Source organism: Sinocyclocheilus grahami, unplaced genomic scaffold (assembly GCF_001515645.1).
Source record: "Sinocyclocheilus grahami isolate Dianchi unplaced genomic scaffold, SAMN03320097.WGS_v1.1 scaffold319.1, whole genome shotgun sequence".
Taxonomy (NCBI): domain Eukaryota; kingdom Metazoa; phylum Chordata; class Actinopteri; order Cypriniformes; family Cyprinidae; genus Sinocyclocheilus; species Sinocyclocheilus grahami.
In genome coordinates this window covers 886,756-905,087 of record NW_015505498.1, presented here as the reverse complement: position 1 = coordinate 905,087, position 18,332 = coordinate 886,756, and the positions used below count along the sequence as shown (strand labels likewise).

Here is an 18,332-nt window from a genome sequence, read left to right as displayed (position 1 = left end):
GAATGTACAGCGCTCTCTCCCACCTTCAATACCACGACTGAGGTGCCCTTGAGCAAGGCACCGAACCCTCAACTGCTCCCCGGGCGCCGCGGCAAAAAATGGCTGCCCCCTGCTCCGGGTGTGTGTTCACTGCTGTGTGTGTGTGTGCACTTAGGATGGGATAAATGCAGAGCACTAATTCTGAGTATGGGTCACCATACCTGGCCACATGTCACTTCACTTCACTTTATTACTGATGTATTATATGTGACCCTGGAGCACAAAACCAGTCTTAAGTCGCTGGGGTATATTTGTAGCAATAGCCAAAAATACATTGTATGGGTCAAAATTATTGATTTTTCTTTTATGCCAAAAATCATTAGGACATTAAGTAAAGATCCATTAAGTAAGAATATATTTTGTAAATTTCCTACTGTAAATATATAAAAACGTACTTTTTGATTAGTAATATGCATTGCTAAGAACTTCATTTGGACAACTTTAAAGGCGATTTTCTCAATATTTCGATTTTTTTTTGCACCCTCAGATTCCAAATTTTCAAATAGTTGTATCTCGGCCAAATATTGTCATATCCTAACAAACCATACATCAATGGAAATCTTATTTCCATATGAGGTTTTGTGGTCCAGGATAAAGAATAAAATGTGAAAATATCTTACGTTTCTGTTAACCTTCATCATATGTTAGGTTTGTATCTTTTAGAGAACCCCACAATTGTTTTTTAAGGATCTAAATCTATTGGATAAGTGAAAATTGAGGGCAAAAGACTTGAAACTAACCAATCCAAACAAGTGTTTGGAGGTTTTATCTGGACCTTTCGTTTACTGTGGGCAGACCATTTTTTGATTTTATGTGGAAGTTTTAATGGATGGGTTTATATTGGCTGCAGTGTGCTGTAATCCTCTAGATCAGTGATGGGCAAACTTGGCCCTTCCAGGCCACTTTCCTGCAGAGATTTGATCAGACTCTGATAAACCTGCTTGTAGCCTTCTAGTAGTCTTGAAGATAATGATTAGCTGGATCAGGTGTGTTTGATTAGGGTTGGAGCTAAACTCTGAAGGAAACTGGCCTGGAAGGGTCAAGTTTGCCCACCCCTGCTCTAGATGGAAGCATTTAATCAAACTGGCCAAAATGCTGGATACAAGAACACAACAAGAATGTGTAGAACCTAGTGAATTATGGACGTTCATCTGTGGAGAAAAAAAGAAATGACGTGGATACCATGTCAAACCCCCCAAAACCTCTCTAACTGAAAAGCCTTTTTGCTTCATTGTTCAATGGCTTTGTTTTGCACAAAAAGTAAAGGAGCTTCAGTCAGACATATTTAGAGCTCTGCATAACACCAATGGGTGGCACAAAACAAACTATTACTTCAAAATCAACCATGTGAATCACTAAACTTAAAGGTATAGTCTCCCAAAAATGAAAATTCTGTCACCAGTGTTGGGGAACGTTACTTTTGAAAGTAATGCATTACAATATTGCGTTACTCCCTAAAAAAACTCCCTACTTTTTATCATCTAGGCAAGGCAAGTTTATTTATATAGCACATTTCGTACACAATGGTAATTCAAAGTGCTTTACATAAAAGAAAGTAAAATAATCATTAAAAAAAATCACAAAAATAAAACAAGGAATTAAAAAACTTTGAAAATGATTTAAAATAAATTTAAGACCGTTAAAAATAGAAAATGATTATGCATACATAAAATACAGTGCAATCAGTTCGGACATCGCACAGTGCTCATTCAATAAAGGCTGGGCTTGCTTGTTTGTTTATTTTTAATATAAAAAAGTTATATATGGTACTTTCATACCACAAGTGAAACGAATAAGCCTCAGGTTGAAGGAAATGTAAATGCATGTCTGTATAGCAGAGGGCACAGCTCAAACAGACCTTTCAATAAGATGGAGAAGAAATTCAGCAATTAACAAAAAAAAAAAGTACTAAAAAATTAAACCAATGTTGTTTATCTAAAGTCATTTTTGCTTATTAGTATTGGAATTGGATCATCGAAGGTCAGCAGCAAAGACATTGGTAAATAAAATGGGATTAAATACATAAAGGATATTTGTGGTATTTAACATATCTAACTATTGCAGGTTTGCGTCATATTCTGAGTTTGCTTTTCACTGTTTTTATTCACTTTGAGGAATACTGAACCTGTTTTTGTGTGAGTGAGATGAACTACAGTAACATCACGGTCACACATCACCTCCGCACTACTCGCGATTTCAACATGGGGACAGGAGAGCTGCCAGTCAATAAATTGGAAAAACTGGCCTTACTTTTTTTTTTTTTTAATTTACCGAAATTTTCTTCTAAATTCAAAAGCAATGTGTTACTTTACTAGTTACTTGAAAAAAGTAATCTGATTACATAACTCGCATTACTTGTAATGCGTTACCGTCAACACTATCTGTCACTTATCTGTATGATCTGTATGACTTACTTTCTTCTGTGGAACACTAAAGAAGATATTTTGAGAATTTTTTGGAGGTCATTGTTTACCAAAAACTGTTTGGCTACCAAAATTCTTCGAAATATCTTCTTTTCACAGAAGAAAAAATGCATGCAGGTTTGGAATGACCTGAATTTTTATTTTTGGATGCACTATTCCTTTTATTTATTCAATGGTTGGCAATTGGGAGTCATTTCTGCATAGAATGCCTCTTCAAAATACAAGATAAATCATTAACATAACTATTTTTAGAGTTTTATTGCTTTGACATAAGCCACACAGGAGAATAATTCAGTAAATGAGACCATTAGGAATGCTTCCAAGCACTGTTTGTGGGTTCGGATGGTTGTTGGTGGTCTGATGTTGCCTGCAGAGATTTGCACCGACGTTATAGCTGGTTGGCAAAAGTTTGGAGCTATTTTCCTGCGGCAGGGATGGGCAAGGGGGGGTTGTGTGGGAAGTCACTCATTAGCGCGAGTATTTAGGCTGACGTCATGGCCAATCATTAAGTGGGTGCAGGAGCCAGAGGACCTACTGATGGATCGATGGCCAATTAAACTCTCATCTCTCAGGGCCCCTGAAAGAGAGTCTCCTGTCCCGCTAGTCTTTTTCTCCTCCATCCTTCTGTCTCCCTCTCCCTTTCTTTTTTGCTCTTTCCCAGAGTGAGTGACAGGGAAGGGTCAAGCAGCCCCCGGTTCCGCAGTCACCTGGAGTGCAGCCAAAGCCTGGGCCTCCAGCCAAATCCAAAACCACTCGCAAAAGATATGAAGCTGCCTTTCAGGTGCCCTTCTCCAAATCCATGTTTCTCTCTGCTTCAGGAATTCCATACTTTATGTTAATGCAGCGGTGTCATTGCTATTCATATGATACTGACTGAAAACCAACCGTCAGCTCGCTGAATAGTGACACGATTGCCTAGAGCCGAACTGAACTTAATTCTTAGTTTCATAATTGCTGAACGTTGCAACTTATGCATCGTCTTTTAGGCGTCAACAAAAAAATGCATCATGAATGTGATGCCAACAGCATTGGACACCCTGTACATTGACCCTGTAGGTCAAAGAAGATATCCATCATAAGTGACTGACTTCCTCTCAGAGACACTGACTTCTCTCCATAGTGATGTGAGAGTTAAAGGGGTCATATGATGCTATTTTAAAAATCATTCATTTGAACAGTCAATAGCAAATACTTAAACTAATAACAAAACATACTTACATACTTACAACATATTTTTTTTAGAAATAGCCTTTGTGCACAGCCAGCTTTGTACTCTTCTAGGTTCAAAAAACTGTCGTCCATAAAATGCGTTGTACAAATTCGAACATCTGGGTTGTGCTGTTCTGTTGTAAATAAATCTTAACCAATGATTCCTAATTGCATCTACTTCCGGAAGGCCAAATAAAGTGCTTTTGCTTTCACACTGAATCACACAGCGTCTCCCTGACATGCTGCATCAACACTAACTGCGTTTCCTGAAACCACGCCTTCTTTCTTTGCGTGCACATTTGAGCGGCATTATGCTAATATTTCCACATAGTGATGTAGACATGTGGGGGCATGTTAGAATGAGCCGTTTTAGGTAGGCGTGTCTGACTCTTAACTTTTATAAAGAATATCTCTTTGGATTTGAGACTTTAGTCTTTGCAACTTTACAGATCTTCTTTATGCACCAAGAGCTTGTAACACTCCAAAGAGAAAGGAAAACTTGAAATCGCATCATATGACCCCTTTAAAGTAAAGCACTGTGAAAAGCCTGGCTTTTGTTGAAAAAAGTTGACTCGAGTGTGATATCATGGAAACTGCAACAATGTGGACTATACCTTTTGGAGTTGAAAGTGAGGTAAGCTTTTCAACTTTCAATGTCTTTCTAATGTTTTATAGCTCATACCAATTTTTTTTTTTTTTTTTTGCAGGCACATGAAAAAAACACCTGTTGTGATGTACTGGAGGTGTTGTTTAGCCTGGGCTGGAATCCAGATATATTTATTCATTTCTGTGGGGAAAATGAAGAGGAATTCACAGTAAGTTATTATTATTATTATTTTATTTTTTTTTGGCCAACCGAAAACACATTTTCCCTACAAATGAATTTCGTCAAATAAATAGCATTTCCGATTATTCTGCTGCTCTGAGGTGATAAACAGAGACTGCACGTGCATGGAGAGTAAAGGGAGGAGATGAGGATGAGGAGGAGGACATTAGATTGGAGCAGGGCGGCGCGTTGTGCTCCTGCGGGATTCTTCTTGCACCCTAGAGAGAGCGAAAGTTCAGAGCAAGAAGCAGAAGGACACTAAATAAAGTCTACTGCGAGTATTAAACACATTCAGCAGAAACATTCGCGCGGACACATCTGTCTCCAGCACGGATGCGCGCGCGTCTGGATGCGCTTAGTTCTGTGGAAATACTTTCTTACTCCAGAATATATGGACGAGACGCAGACGCAAACGCAAAGTGCAAGGTAATCCGCGAGGAAAGCTGTGTGATTTAAAGATGCGCTGGGTTTGTTCCTGCGCGCTGCTGCTGCTGCTGCTGCTGATGGTGCTGCTGGATAATGCCGTGGCCGTGCCTGCGTGGAGGAAACCCACGGTAAGCGCTCGATATCATGTCAACTTCATATGATGAGCTTTGGTTTGTGGTCTAGTCCTCATAAAAGAACTGAAAGTGACATGCACAGGATTTCAGGACCTTGGTAGTTTGGCATCCGACGTGGCTGTACTTCATTGAAACTATTCTAAACGAATTATTTGATCATTTTCATACATGCACAATAGAATATATTTACTTTTTACACTGCTAAAGGGTGATCTCTTGAAAGAAATGGCGACCAAATGCTAACTCCTAAAATATACATTCTTTTAAAAGTATATGTGGGATTTATAAGAAACTGTTTTCACTTAGATATTGCTAGTAATTTTCATTATGATTGTTTAAGTACAAGTAACGCGTTGAAATAAATGTGAAATTTTGAAGTGCAAAGACTGAAATAGTATTCTCTTGTAAAACCTACTCCAAAAATGTACTGTAGGCTGTTTGGCCAAACAACTTTATGTTACTTACTCATTGATCACAATGAGACATTCATTGCTGGTTCACAAGCATTTTTTTTTCTGGAAAGAGTTGTAAAATCTTTGCAAAGATCAAAAGGAGGAGGAAGAGAGAGAGAGAGAGAGGAAGAGTGTTGAAGGTCAAGGGGGAGGGAGCGGGTGCGTTCACATATGGGTGACAGATATTCCAGAGCTTCGCCTGCATGAGTTACTGACTGCAGCTACTGATGTGATGAGCTGGAGAACCAAAACACAGCATCTGAGTGGAATTCATCTGGAATTTCATATCAGGCAGCAGCAGACGTTAGCTCTCCTGATTTAGTTTATTATTTGCTCCTCCAAATGTTTACAAATCTGAGACCAATAAAGAAAAGATTACTTTTAAAAAGAGTTCTTAGTACAAAAAACTAAATAAAATTGCATTTGAATTGCAATTTAAAAAAAAAATGTCATGGTTTAATTTAGCAAATGGCTGCAATATTGTTAAGAGTGAAAATTTTAAGGGGGTCTGAATACTTTCCGTACCCACTGTATGTTTAGTACGGTTATTTGAACTTAGCAGTGTTGTTTGAAACATTTAAGTGGGATCCTGTCAACATTTAATTAAACTGTTACATAAATTGAAACTTATGTATTTAAATATGTTCATTTAGAAATATATTAACTTTAAATATATCAAATAACACACGACAGTTAAAATTATAATCAAGTACTTTACATGTTGTTAGTATGTTAGTCAACACATCAAAATAAGTGTACTTTATAGAACAAAAAAGATTATTAAAACAATGTACTTTACTGTAAAACTTTTAATTTGACATGATTACTTAAGTGTGTTAAAGGGGTGCTATTATGCCTTTTCACTTTTTCAACTTTAGTTAGTCTGTAATGCTGCTGTTTGAGCATAAAAAAGATCTGCAAAGTTACAAAGCTCAAAGTCCACTTCAAAAGGAGATATTTTATTTAACAGAAATCACTTTTCAAAAACTACAACGAACGACTCGTTTGGACTACAACGCATATTTTCCGGGATTTGTGATATCACAAATATCAACGAATGGGACGAGACCTGGTTGAGCTGCACTAAAGAAGACAATGAGGGTTATCACTATGTCGGAGACGCACTAGTTTCCCCAAGGCAGACGAACTTAGAGTGGTTACAATCATCCGGGTTTAAATCGCGCTCAAATTGATTTGATTTTGATGCAATATTTACACTGAAGCTCGCAGGCGGCTATGGTAAGGGGCATGACATTTCCCGACCAGGTGCCGAGTGCTGCCAATCACAGCACACGCTGGCCCAGCTAACCAATCACAGCACACACTGGCCCAGCTAACCAATCACAGCACACACTGGCCCAGCTAACCAATCACAGCACATTTCGTCTTTCAGAAGGCGGCCCTTCATTTGATACCGGAACTATTCGAGCCGTTCATGCCAGACTGGGGAGAGAGGTGTTGTAATAATGTAAAATATGTGAAAAATAATGTGTTTTTCTAACAACCTAGTATGAGAGCCTGTTCTAGTACACCCCCAAAACAAAATCATGACTTTGTAAAAGAGCAAAATAGGACCCCTTTAAGAAAGTCATAAAAGTTTATTCTCTTTACTTACATGTGTGTCCTTTTATTTCATTATTCAGTAGGGTTTTATTTAAATACTTGTAAGATTTGTGTACATTTAGTACAATTAAGTGCACTTCTTTTTCAAAAGGGATAAGCTTGACCATTTGAGTGAAAAGTAAAAAGAATTGAAAAATTATGAATTTCAGAATGTCTTAGCATTTGGAATGTCCCTCTTTTGCTTTAAAGTGCCCATATTATGGGTTATGAAAGGTTCATATTTTGGTTTTGGGAGTCCCCAACCACAGGTTGACGTGCATGCAAGGTCAAAATACACTTTCATTGTCTCATAATATGCATTTATTTTTACCTTACTTGCTCAACGACTCCCAAACGATTTGCTCAATGATTCATTTTTCCAAAGCCCTCCTTTGCGTGACGCTAATCTGCGGTGATTGGTCCGATCGGTCTCATTTTTATTTCATCTCGCCTGTGATGCCTGATAAAGCAGTGTTTGTAAGCTCAGTGCTGCTTTGTGTACAGCGTTACCGGGGAAACTGTTAGTTCTAAACCTGGGTGTTTTTAGGGGCGTGATATTCAAATGACGATTGTTTTCTGGCGCCACATTTATCAACATGCGATCATTCGTACGATGAGATCGGCGGCATACGAATGTTTCATAAATCACACGTGAACTCTGTCGTAAATTGATTTGTGTGCACAGATCTGCGCTCGTTTCTACGTTAGATTGATAAATGAGGCCCAATAACTTTATACACGGTGCACTTTCAGATTTATAACTTTGCAGGATGTTTTCATTCACTTAGAGCTGTGATACACACTGCATGAAAGCTAATTTTCAAAAATACATTATAGGGGCACTTTAATGCCAGCAGGATTGGAGCTGCGTGAACTCCACGGTTTTGTATAAAACTTGACAATAGTGTTCTCCATTATGGTTTGACTTGATCCAAAGTGGAAGCTAGTATATCAGAGTTCACATGACCAGTGTTGCAATTCTGCTTATTTGATTTGTGACTTAGAAACATTTCTTATTAATTTTACCTAGTGTTTCAGAATTCACTGTATATCTTGACATAAGTATGTCAATTTCCTGGTAATCACTATGGACCTTCCTTGATATCATGGTTGCTCAGCACATGGAGATCTAGCTTCCTGCAGAGTTTAGTTTGAACTCAAACACACCTGAACTATGTAATCAAGGTTTCTGCGAACACCTGGGCATTAAGCAGGTTAGGTCTCAAATCTCCAGAGCTCAGCATATGATTAACAGTACTCATGTGGATCAGAGTCATCATTTGCGTTACACTTTTGGCTTGGTGGTTTGCTATATATATCCCTTTTCTATCTTCCTCTTAGGTGGCTAGTATTCAGTTGCATAAACCATGTGTGCAGACACTGGCACCTGTGGACACGAGGTCTCATCGAGGTCTGGCTCGACCCAAGCGCTATGCCATCAACCCACTGGGATACAAGTGGGAGCATTTTAACGTCACCTACAAGTGAGACACAGGATATATAAAAAATATATATGTTGAAGCTTTTCTGTTGATGTGCATGATTGTTGAATGCCTAAAGTATGACCAGACAGATGCATGAGATGATCTGGGGTTCAGATTATGAGGGATATTTTGGGAAGAGCAGATTGATTTCGGGAGTGTTGGGCTTTTGTAAATGTGCATTGTGATTGATAGCAGACACAGAGGCTCTTTGAAAGTGTGTCATTCATTTTTGGCTGGAAGCAATTTACGTTTCTCCCTCTTCAAGGATCACAAAGTTTCCCAACACACTGAATAAAGACGATACCCGCAAAGCTATCAGCATCGCCTTCACGAAATGGAGTGATGTTTCTCCTCTGACTTTCACTGAAATCACCAACCCCAACAAAAGTGCTGACATCACTATAGGTAAATAAATGTGCGGGAAAAGCGCCAAAGCATCAGGCATGTGCACTTTGGCAGTGCTGACGGAGTACTTTATGCAGCTAATTAATCTGCTATTTTTGTATGAAACTCTGTAACTTTTCCTGAGACAGGCTTCTACACGTACAATCACACAGATTGTTGGTGGTCTCCATTGCACCCATGTTTTGATGGACTGAACGGTGAGCTGGCCCACGCCTTCCTTCCCCCACGTGGAGAGATTCACTTTGACAACCACGAATTCTGGATTCTGGGCAAATCCCGCTTCAGCTGGAAACAAGGTACTGCTCTGATACATTTATTTATTAAAATCCCAGACAGCAACATAGTGTTGACCCAGATCCGGCCCACATCTGGTCCGCGTCTATTCCACACGGGCCAGAACACTATGTTGCTGTCTGGGGTGGATGTGCTTGTCAGAATACAAGTATAACATATCTGCTCATTGATTCCAATATTCAAAACTTGGAACTTTTGACAGACTTGTGGTGCTTTAACCAGATTTCAGTGGTATTGTCAGTGCATTGTGGGAATGATAAAAAAAAATGAGTGTAAATATGCAAAAGTGTCGCTGTTTAACTAATTTCCAATTCCTCACTTTTGGCACCTAAGTTTGAATTCTATTCAAAAAGCATGTTTCAGACAAAATTTGTGATTTGTGGAAAATCTATTTCTAGTCAAATGGAAATCGAAAGCACCGGGTGATTTTAGTTTCTAGATCTTTTGTTTTGGTTCAAAATTGATTTGCTAAAAATTTGAACTGATGGTGGCGCTAGAGTGAAGTGTTGTACACTGTAGAGATGAATAGATGTATTTTGTGAGCACAATACAGGAAATACGTCATGTAAGTAGACAGGTGATCAATTGAGACAGACCCACTGATGCCTTTTTTTAGTGAGTTCTCTTTAGTGATAAGAAACTTTTGTTAACTTAATCAACTGAGCCAATTGCTTCTCAAAATAATTCACTGTTTTGAAGTGCTCAAAATGCCACAGGCTGGTCAAAACAACTCTGACAACTCAGTCCAAACACATATAATGACACTTTTACCAACTAACTGCAGATGTTCTAATTGAAGTGTAATCTATTAAATGTAATCTACAAATAAATGAAACCATTAAATATGAAGGTTTTGTCAAATTTGTGTTCTTGCATTAATGTTGTGCTTGTTTTATGTGGGCTTGGCAAAGATTAAGGTCACACTTTATTTTAAGGTCCAGTTCTCACTAATGAATTTGCTGCTTGTTAATAGTTAGTAAGGTAGTTAAGTTTAGGGGTATGATTAAGGGATCTAAATTATGGTCATGCAGAATAAGGCATTAATATGTGTTTAATAAGTACTAATAAACAGCTAAAATGCTAGAAATATGCATACTAGTTGATAGTGAGAATTTGTCCTTAAAGGGGTCATATGATGTTACTAAAAAGAACATTATTTGGTGTAATGAAATGTGTTTATGCGGTTTAACGTTCAAGAAACACATTATTTTCCACATACTGTACATTATTGTTTCTCCTCTATGCCCCGCCTTTCTGAAACGCGTCGATTTTTACAAAGCTCATCAGTCTGAAAAGCGAGGTGTGCTCTGATTGGCCAGCTATCCAGTGCGTTGTGATTGGCCGAATACCTCAAGCGTGTGACGGAAATGTTACGCCCCTTACCATATTGTGATACCGTGTCCCGGCCGGAGCGACGAGACAAAAACATGAAAACCCATTATAAACGAGGCATTCGTTGCATCCAGTGGGGACATAATTACTGATTATACTGACTTATACTGTCTTTTTACGCGTTGCGTTGCATCGCGCTGCGTATACATAAAACCATGTCTGCATTTGTGATCGGAGAAATTACAAACAACAAGCGCTACTCTACACTGCTCAAAATCACGTTTGAATCGTCAGTGTTGTAATACCGCATTCCAGGCAACCCGTAACCCGTGTTTTTCCAACCTTCTACCCGTGAAAGTGCACTGGAACGGCAGTCAAACCCGTGACTTCCCACCCGTGAACTCGTACTAGTTCGATGTACTCCCAGTTCCGCGCTCTTGCATCTCATAGCCCGCGAAACAACAATGGCAGCCCCTTTCTGTCAAGACTGCACCTGTGCACAGAACCTATACAGGGGGTAGTGCAAATTACATACTTGTATAACAAAATAATCTGTTTGTTCTAGAAGTTTGTTTACATCTAGCTACCACAGTTCCACAGCACAGTTTTCACAATGAAACACAGCGTCACACACGGCGGGCTAGAGTGAGCAGAGGCCGGCGGCCTTCCGGCAACCACATGTGACGACCCCGGGCTGGATTCCGCTTCGTCCACGGTGAAAGCCATTCCGGCGATCCACAGCATGAAGTTGATGTATTTCCTCAGCGACCAGCGCGGATCACCTCCAGGCATGACGAAGCGGATATCGTCCTCTTTTGGAAGGCCAAACAAAGTAGTTTCGCTTTCACAACGAAACACACAGCGTCTCCACGACATGGCGGCGGCAACAACAATACTACAGCGAGAATAAAAGTTACGCCTTCTTTCTTTGCGTGAACATTTGGGCGGCGTTATGCAAATCTTCCCACATAGTGACGTAGGCATGTGGGGGCGTGTTAGAATGAGCCGTTTTAGGTAGGCGTGGTTGACTCTTAACTTTTATAAAGAATATCTCTTTGAGTTTGAGACATTAGTCTTTGCAACTTTACAGAACTTTACAGAGCTTGTAACACTCCAAAGATTTTTAATCGCATCATATGACCCCTTTAAAATAAAGTGTTACTAAAATTAAGTATCATTCTTTCTTTTTTTATTTTATTATACACACATAAAAATTTTCATACAGTTTTTTTTTAAACAATATGGCATAATGAAGCTTTGTTTGCTGAAATCATGTGACTTGGGGAGTTTGAGACAAGCTCTGAACCACTGATTCGAAACAAAAGACTTGTAAATGTTGTGACGCTTCAAGAAGCAGTTTTGAGATGAGTGCTCATCACTAGTTCACTTTGAATGTTAAACGTTTAAACTCAAAAATCCCATAGAAGGAACATGAGATCTCAAAGAAATCTCACAATCCTCCATCTATTCTTCTTTCCCTTTCCTCTTTGATTTGATGGTGTGTTGTTGTCTCTGCACAGGTGTGTGGCTGAATGACCTGGTTCAGGTCGCTGCTCATGAAATCGGTCACGCTTTAGGCCTCTGGCATTCACAGGACCCTAATGCGTTAATGCACCCTAATGCAACATACACGGGTCAGAGGAACATCGCTCAAGATGATATCCGGGGCATCCAGCGCCTTTATGGTAAACAAAATACAGGTGTTTAAAGTCACAATGAAACAGAAGTAGTGACAGATCTTTTATTCCATATTGTGACATTCATAAACTGTAGGGCGGGGCTTGGTTCTAAGAGTCAGTTGTTGATTGGATGTTGAGGTGTGGGAGTGGCATTTAAAAGTGGAGGCGGAGTGACCAAAATGATTGGAGAAGACCTGCAGAAGTCTGGCGTTTTCACCCGAAGATTTTGATTGAACATTATGAGATCAAAAATGAAACATGCACGGATGAATCGTTAACAATAAGATCTATAACATGCATTTAGAAAATAGATAGGTTGTTTTTCTATTGTATGAACCTTAAAAAAAAGTGCAAAAATAACTATCTTCTATCATCTGTGTGTGTTTGCTTCAGGATGCATGGACAAGAAGCGAGTGTGTGATCCTTGGGCCCGCTTGGGTTTCTGTGAGAGGAGGCGGAGCTTCATGAAGAAAAACTGCCCACAGCGCTGCGACCTGTGCTACGGTGAGACACTGAAAACATCCTCCTCCAACATCTCCTGCAGCGCTGTCTTCCCCTCCAAAAGCCTTTCGCTGTCACACAGTATTCTTCATTGTGCATGTGGACGGACATCGCCCATTACTTTAAATAGTAGTGATATTATAGACTCACACACTTGTACAGCTGACTCTTTAACATGCATGTTTGCTCCTCAGAGCCTCTGGATGCAGTGTCTACACCGACACCTCCTCCAGAGAATGTGAAGATCAAAATTGTGCCTCGTGGAAAAGTTGTGGGCTTCCGCTGCGGGACAAAAAATACCAGAGTGCCTCCAAAAGTCAGGTAGAGCGTCCTTAACCCTATAAAGCCTACTGTATTATATTTTGATACACACATGTCTAAGGCCTCTAAATTATTAACATGATCAAAACTTTGAATTTACATACTTTTCTGTGATCTGATTGATAGTTTATAATTGTAAAAACGTCCATCTTCAGGTTGTGTTTCACGTGGCTTTTTGTTGTAAAATCTTATAAAATAAAATCTTTATCAAATGAATTTTATAAAGTAAACATAAGAATAACTTTTATATTACTAGTAATATTTCAAGATGAACACTTACTGGACTGAAGTAACTTAGATTTACTTGTTTATCCATACATAATCTTTTTTGAAAAATCATGTTAAACTGTAAGTATCAAATATGATCATCAGGCTTTTGAGGAATGTTTATTTGTACATCTCTCAATCATTATTGTATTGCATCGCATTATATGATTTGCCCATAATAAAAACTACAGAGCTTCGATCATAAAACTAAGCATTTAAAATATCATCTTACTGAGAGATATAGAGTGACAACTGATATTTGTATCATTTTATTTAAATAGTCTGCTATACTGTTATAAAGATGTCATTGATTTACATTACAAGCTATCAGAATTTAATCTTTCTTTTTGACTATATAAATATCAGCATCTGCACCAAATTGCATATTTTTGCTCAGTTCTGTCAGGACCACTATCGTCAAAATGATAGATACTTAGCATAAAGTTTGGTTTGGCGGTATGGTTCTGTTCTGGGCAAAAAACCTCCCTGCCCATCCATGCAGCCTGTCATGAATGAGCAGGGAGAACAGCAAAAATAACCCCCCCCAGGGTTAACAGAACAGAACAAGGCAGATATCATTAATGTACTCAATGATATTTAAGTGTAACACTTTATTCAAGATAAAGGAGTCTGATTAGCAAGGAATATCAGAAAGCTAAGTCCTGACTGTGGCGAAAGGTGGAGCTGGGGATGGAGGAGGGTAATTTCCTCTGAAGCAAGCTGAAAAGCTGCTGAATAATACTGAATACAGCTTATATAGGAATGCCGCGATAGGTGTCGTATCCCTATAGGTAGATGTGATCAGCTGAGAATCAGCTGATGCAAGCTTGACTCACGTGACCTGCCAGAACTAACGCTAAAGCTTAATTTTTGGTCTCTGAATAAAACTGAGGTGTTTTTTCCTCCTTGAGTATGAGCTCCATACTATATGAGCCATAAAAGCCTGATATATCAAATATGATACTCAACAAAAAAAACACACGTGCAGTTATGGAATGCATCATTTTTGAAGCTTCGTTTCTGTCCAGTTAATCTCAGCTGCTTTGTTTCATCTTTCATCAGCTGGTATAAGGACGGTGAGCAGTTGCTGACATTTTGTACGTCTGCTACAAAGACAACTAAGGTGCTTTTTTTTTTTGCCACTTCTGAGGCATAACATTTATTTCTTAATTTTGTTTGCAAAGGTACAGTTTCATACTCAGCGGTGCATGTGAATTCCACCGTTTTTCGGTAGCCTTGATTTTAGTGTTTTAAAGGGCCGTTCACACCATGGACTATAACAATAACTATAAAGTGTTAATAATCATTCTAATAGTTTGAGAATAGGGAAGTCCACCCCACAACTATAACAATTACAACAGAAGTAAAAATTCAAGCAAGTTTGTTTGTTTAGTGCTTTTTAAAAATGCTAAATAGCTTTACAGAAATTGTGATGTTAAAGGGATAGTTCACCCAAAAATGAAAATCCTGTCATTACTCACCCTCATGTCGTTCTAAACCCGTTCAGACCTTCGCTCAACTTCGGAACACAAATTAAGATATTTTTGATGAAGAGCTTTCTGACCCTGCATAGACAGCAACACAACTGAAACTGAAACACATGTGTCGTGGTACTCTCGTGAACGTGTGGCGGAGACTGACATGGAAGAGTAGAAATAGTTGAATAATGTTATTTTTGTTTTCTTTGCACACACACAAAAAAGTATTCTCGTAGCTTCATTACATCCCGGTTGAACCCCTGATGTCACATGGACTATTTTAATGATGTCCTACTACCTTTCTTAAACGTGGTAGTTCTGTTGCCGTCTATGCAGGGTCAGAAATCTCATGGATTTCATCAAAAATATCTTAATTTGTGTTTCGAAGACGAACGAAGGTACATGTTTGGAATGACATTAAGGGGTGAGTATGTGAGAACTATCCCTTTAATGTTTATGCCATCTTAATATCTTCAGGCCTTATAGTTGCATTTAGCAGATTACAGCTAGGAGATAATATAGTGACATTTTGCGATGAAATAAAAATATCAAGCAGTTGATACGTAAAAAAATATCAAGCAGTTGAGATTTGCTGTGAGTATTTTTGTGGATAAAGTTGGATATGACAATTTATAACTTTATACACAGGAACAATATCATTGGAATAATTTTCAGATTTTTTTCCCCCAGCTGATGAATGATTAAAAAACATTGACAGCCAGTCTGAATCCAACCACTCACGGCTCAATCATTTAAAGTGGCAGACGCGCTTATAAACAGAACGTTAGAACGTCTGAACTAATATAGTTATCATTCTTGGTGTGAATGGGCCTTAAGCTTTTTAACTGTAAAACTGTTTTAGTTTAAATTAGTTTAGACAAAATTAAGCCCTTGTTGAAGTTTACTGACGGACTCAAATGGATTGAAGTCCCCAAGTTGAGAACCACTTAGAGGCAGGTGTGGATCTGTGACTCAGACATGAAAATGAGTTTATGACACTTTTCCTTTCTCTGTCATTGAATCCGTTTCTTACTCTTAGAGTTCTTACATGTATCATGACATTTTGTCAATTATGGTGGGAAATATGGTCTTGTTTACATGTGCTGGTCCTTTAGGACACACAGGGCTACTAAATGATCTACACTCCTAAAAATAAAGGTCCTTTATTGGCATCTACGGTTCCATGAAGAACCTTTAACATCCAATGAACCTTTCCATTAAACAATAGGTTCTTCACGGTGGAAAAAGGTTCTTTAGATTATTCAACTGTTCTTCACACTAAGAAAAAATTGTTATTTTAAGAAATTATCACTGAAAGCCGTTGGGAACCAAAAGTGGTTCTTTATGACATCACTGTGAAACCCCTTTTGGAACCTTTATTTTTAAGAATGCAGATGCTAGAACTAGTAATAGAATTTGGAAAGTGGAAATGTAACCTGAAAAATCTTATTTTTTCTAAAATCTTATGTTATTGGACATTAAAGGTGCTGTAGTACATAGTGCTTTTTGATCCCCATGAATAAGTAACAAGCCACGAGACAATACAAAAAAAAAAATTTCTTTCAAGAGCTTTCACAGTCCTTTTGATTCTCAAAGATCTAAAACAAATCAAATCAATGTTCCTGACCACAAGAATGTCAAAGTTGTCTTTTGGTCCGCTGGCAAACACATAATTCTAAGATCATCTTCTTGTCCAATGTGAACATGTAAACCAACAGGTCCTGGTAGTCTTTCGTGTTAACACTGTCCCTCAGCAGGCTTGGGTAATGTAAACATTCAAGCAAAGCAAAGCCTTTCCAAAAAGACTGGGACCCGTGCCACAGACTAGCACAGGGTTTAAATGTGGGTGCCAGACGCCGTCACTGCCAGGCCCCGAAATTATTACTTCACATCAGAGTCTGAGAGAGAGAGAGTCCATATGAGGAAAAACACCTAATGAACTTTAGCAGAAACATAAAAAGGTCAGAAAGACACACGAATGTTCAAAAAGAATGATTGAAAGTAAAAACATAAGCTGAGATGAAATACAGTAACCAGCATAAAATGAGAAGAAACATTCTAGAACTATACAAAGACGATTTCTGTCCCGGGAGCCCTCCCCCATCTTGGAATTAGTCTCAAATTTGGGCCCCTGTTCAAGTATGAAAAGATCTGGACAATGAAGGCAGGTGAGGGTGAGTTTTATGCACAATTGAGAATGAGATTACGTGCAAGCAGACGCGGTGTTGTGAAACAAAAAAATGAGAAGCGCTAAAAATGCATAATTATGCAAGTTCCAGGCCGATTACGATCCAAGGAAAAGAACAACAATATGAGCTTTTTGGTTTAGTGGTGTGTGGCAAATCTCTCTGAAGCGAGAGGGAGACGTGGGATCAAAACCTTTAGAAAGTACGGGTGGAATAATTTGGTCACTATTGTGCATTTCAACATTTTTCATATTCAAATAAATCTTGAGCTAGTCCATCCTTCATTTATATTCTTGGCAACTCAAAATGGCTTAAAGAAAGCGTAGACAACATGAAGAGCTGGTTGTGAGCTTGGTTGCTAGAACGGATGTCGAGCTACTCGTCCTCATCTTTGCCTGTGCAGTGTGCGCTGCTGTGATGAGGAGGAGGAAGAGAAAAGAATGGTGAGGAGGTGAAGAAGGGAAGACGGAAGGTGGGGGACGGCGAGCGCTCCTCGCGGACGGGACTGCTGCTGGGGCTCTGTCTGGGACTGATGGCCTGTAACATCCGTCCTTTTCCCTCTTTCAACATGTGCTTCTGTTAGACACATAATACATATATATATTAGTGATTATTAGAGATATTAGTGAATTCATCTGGAGACAAGCATGTATTTTAAAGGGGTCATATGATGCGATTTCATGTTTTCCTTTGTCTTTTGAGTGTTAAAAGCTGTTTGTGCATACAGAAGATCCCTAAAGTCGCAAAGATTAAAGTCTCAAATCCAAAGAGATAATCTTTATAAAAGTTAAGAGTCAACCACGCCTACCTAAAACGGCTTGTTCTAACACGCCCCCACATACCTACATCACTATGTGGGAAGATTTGCATAACGCCGCTCAAATGTTCACGCAAAGAAAGAAGGCGTAACTTTTATTCTCGCTGTAGTATTGTTGTTGCCGCCGCCGCCGCCATGTCGTGAAGACGATGTGTGTTTCGTTGCAAAAGCCAAACTACTTTTGCAGACACAAAAGAGGACACGACTAGAAATCAGTGGTTACGTTTTATTTACAACACTGCTCCAGAACAGTCCAACCCAAATATTCAGATGTGAGCAACGCATTTTACGGAGGAAAGTTTCCTGAACCTCGTAACATTTCCGTCACACGCTTGAGGTATTCGGCCAATCATAACGCACTGGATAGCTGGCCAATCAGAGCACACCGCGCTTTTCAGACAAATGAGCTTTGTAAAAACAATAATGTACAGTATGTGGAAAATGTTTTTTGAACCTT

General features: G+C 38.9%; 1 protein-coding gene across 1 annotated transcript; it reads left to right on the top strand.

Annotated features, from left to right (window-relative positions):
* The first annotated feature begins 4,955 nt into the window (after nt 1–4,955).
* On the top strand, nt 4,956–14,628 carry LOC107602098 (matrix metalloproteinase-23-like). Its single transcript, XM_016294506.1, has 9 exons — nt 4,956–5,051; nt 8,453–8,595; nt 8,861–9,000; nt 9,129–9,296; nt 12,147–12,311; nt 12,699–12,809; nt 13,001–13,127; nt 14,457–14,491; nt 14,585–14,628. Exons 1-9 carry the CDS (start codon nt 4,956–4,958, stop codon nt 14,626–14,628), a joined length of 1,029 nt encoding a protein of 342 aa, XP_016149992.1.
* The last annotated feature ends 3,704 nt before the right edge of the window (nt 14,629–18,332 follow it).

Excerpts from the sequence above, each read along its gene's own strand:
- LOC107602098 (XM_016294506.1), top strand. The coding sequence starts at position 4,956 with ATGCGCTGGGTTTGTTCCTGCGCGCTGCTGCTGCTGCTGCTGCTGATG. Across the intron at positions 5,052-8,452 it reads CTGCGTGGAGGAAACCCACG|GTGGCTAGTATTCAGTTGCA; the intron begins GTAAGCGCTCGA and ends TCTTCCTCTTAG. Across the intron at positions 14,492-14,584 it reads TGAGCAGTTGCTGACATTTT|TTTCATACTCAGCGGTGCAT; the intron begins GTACGTCTGCTA and ends GCAAAGGTACAG.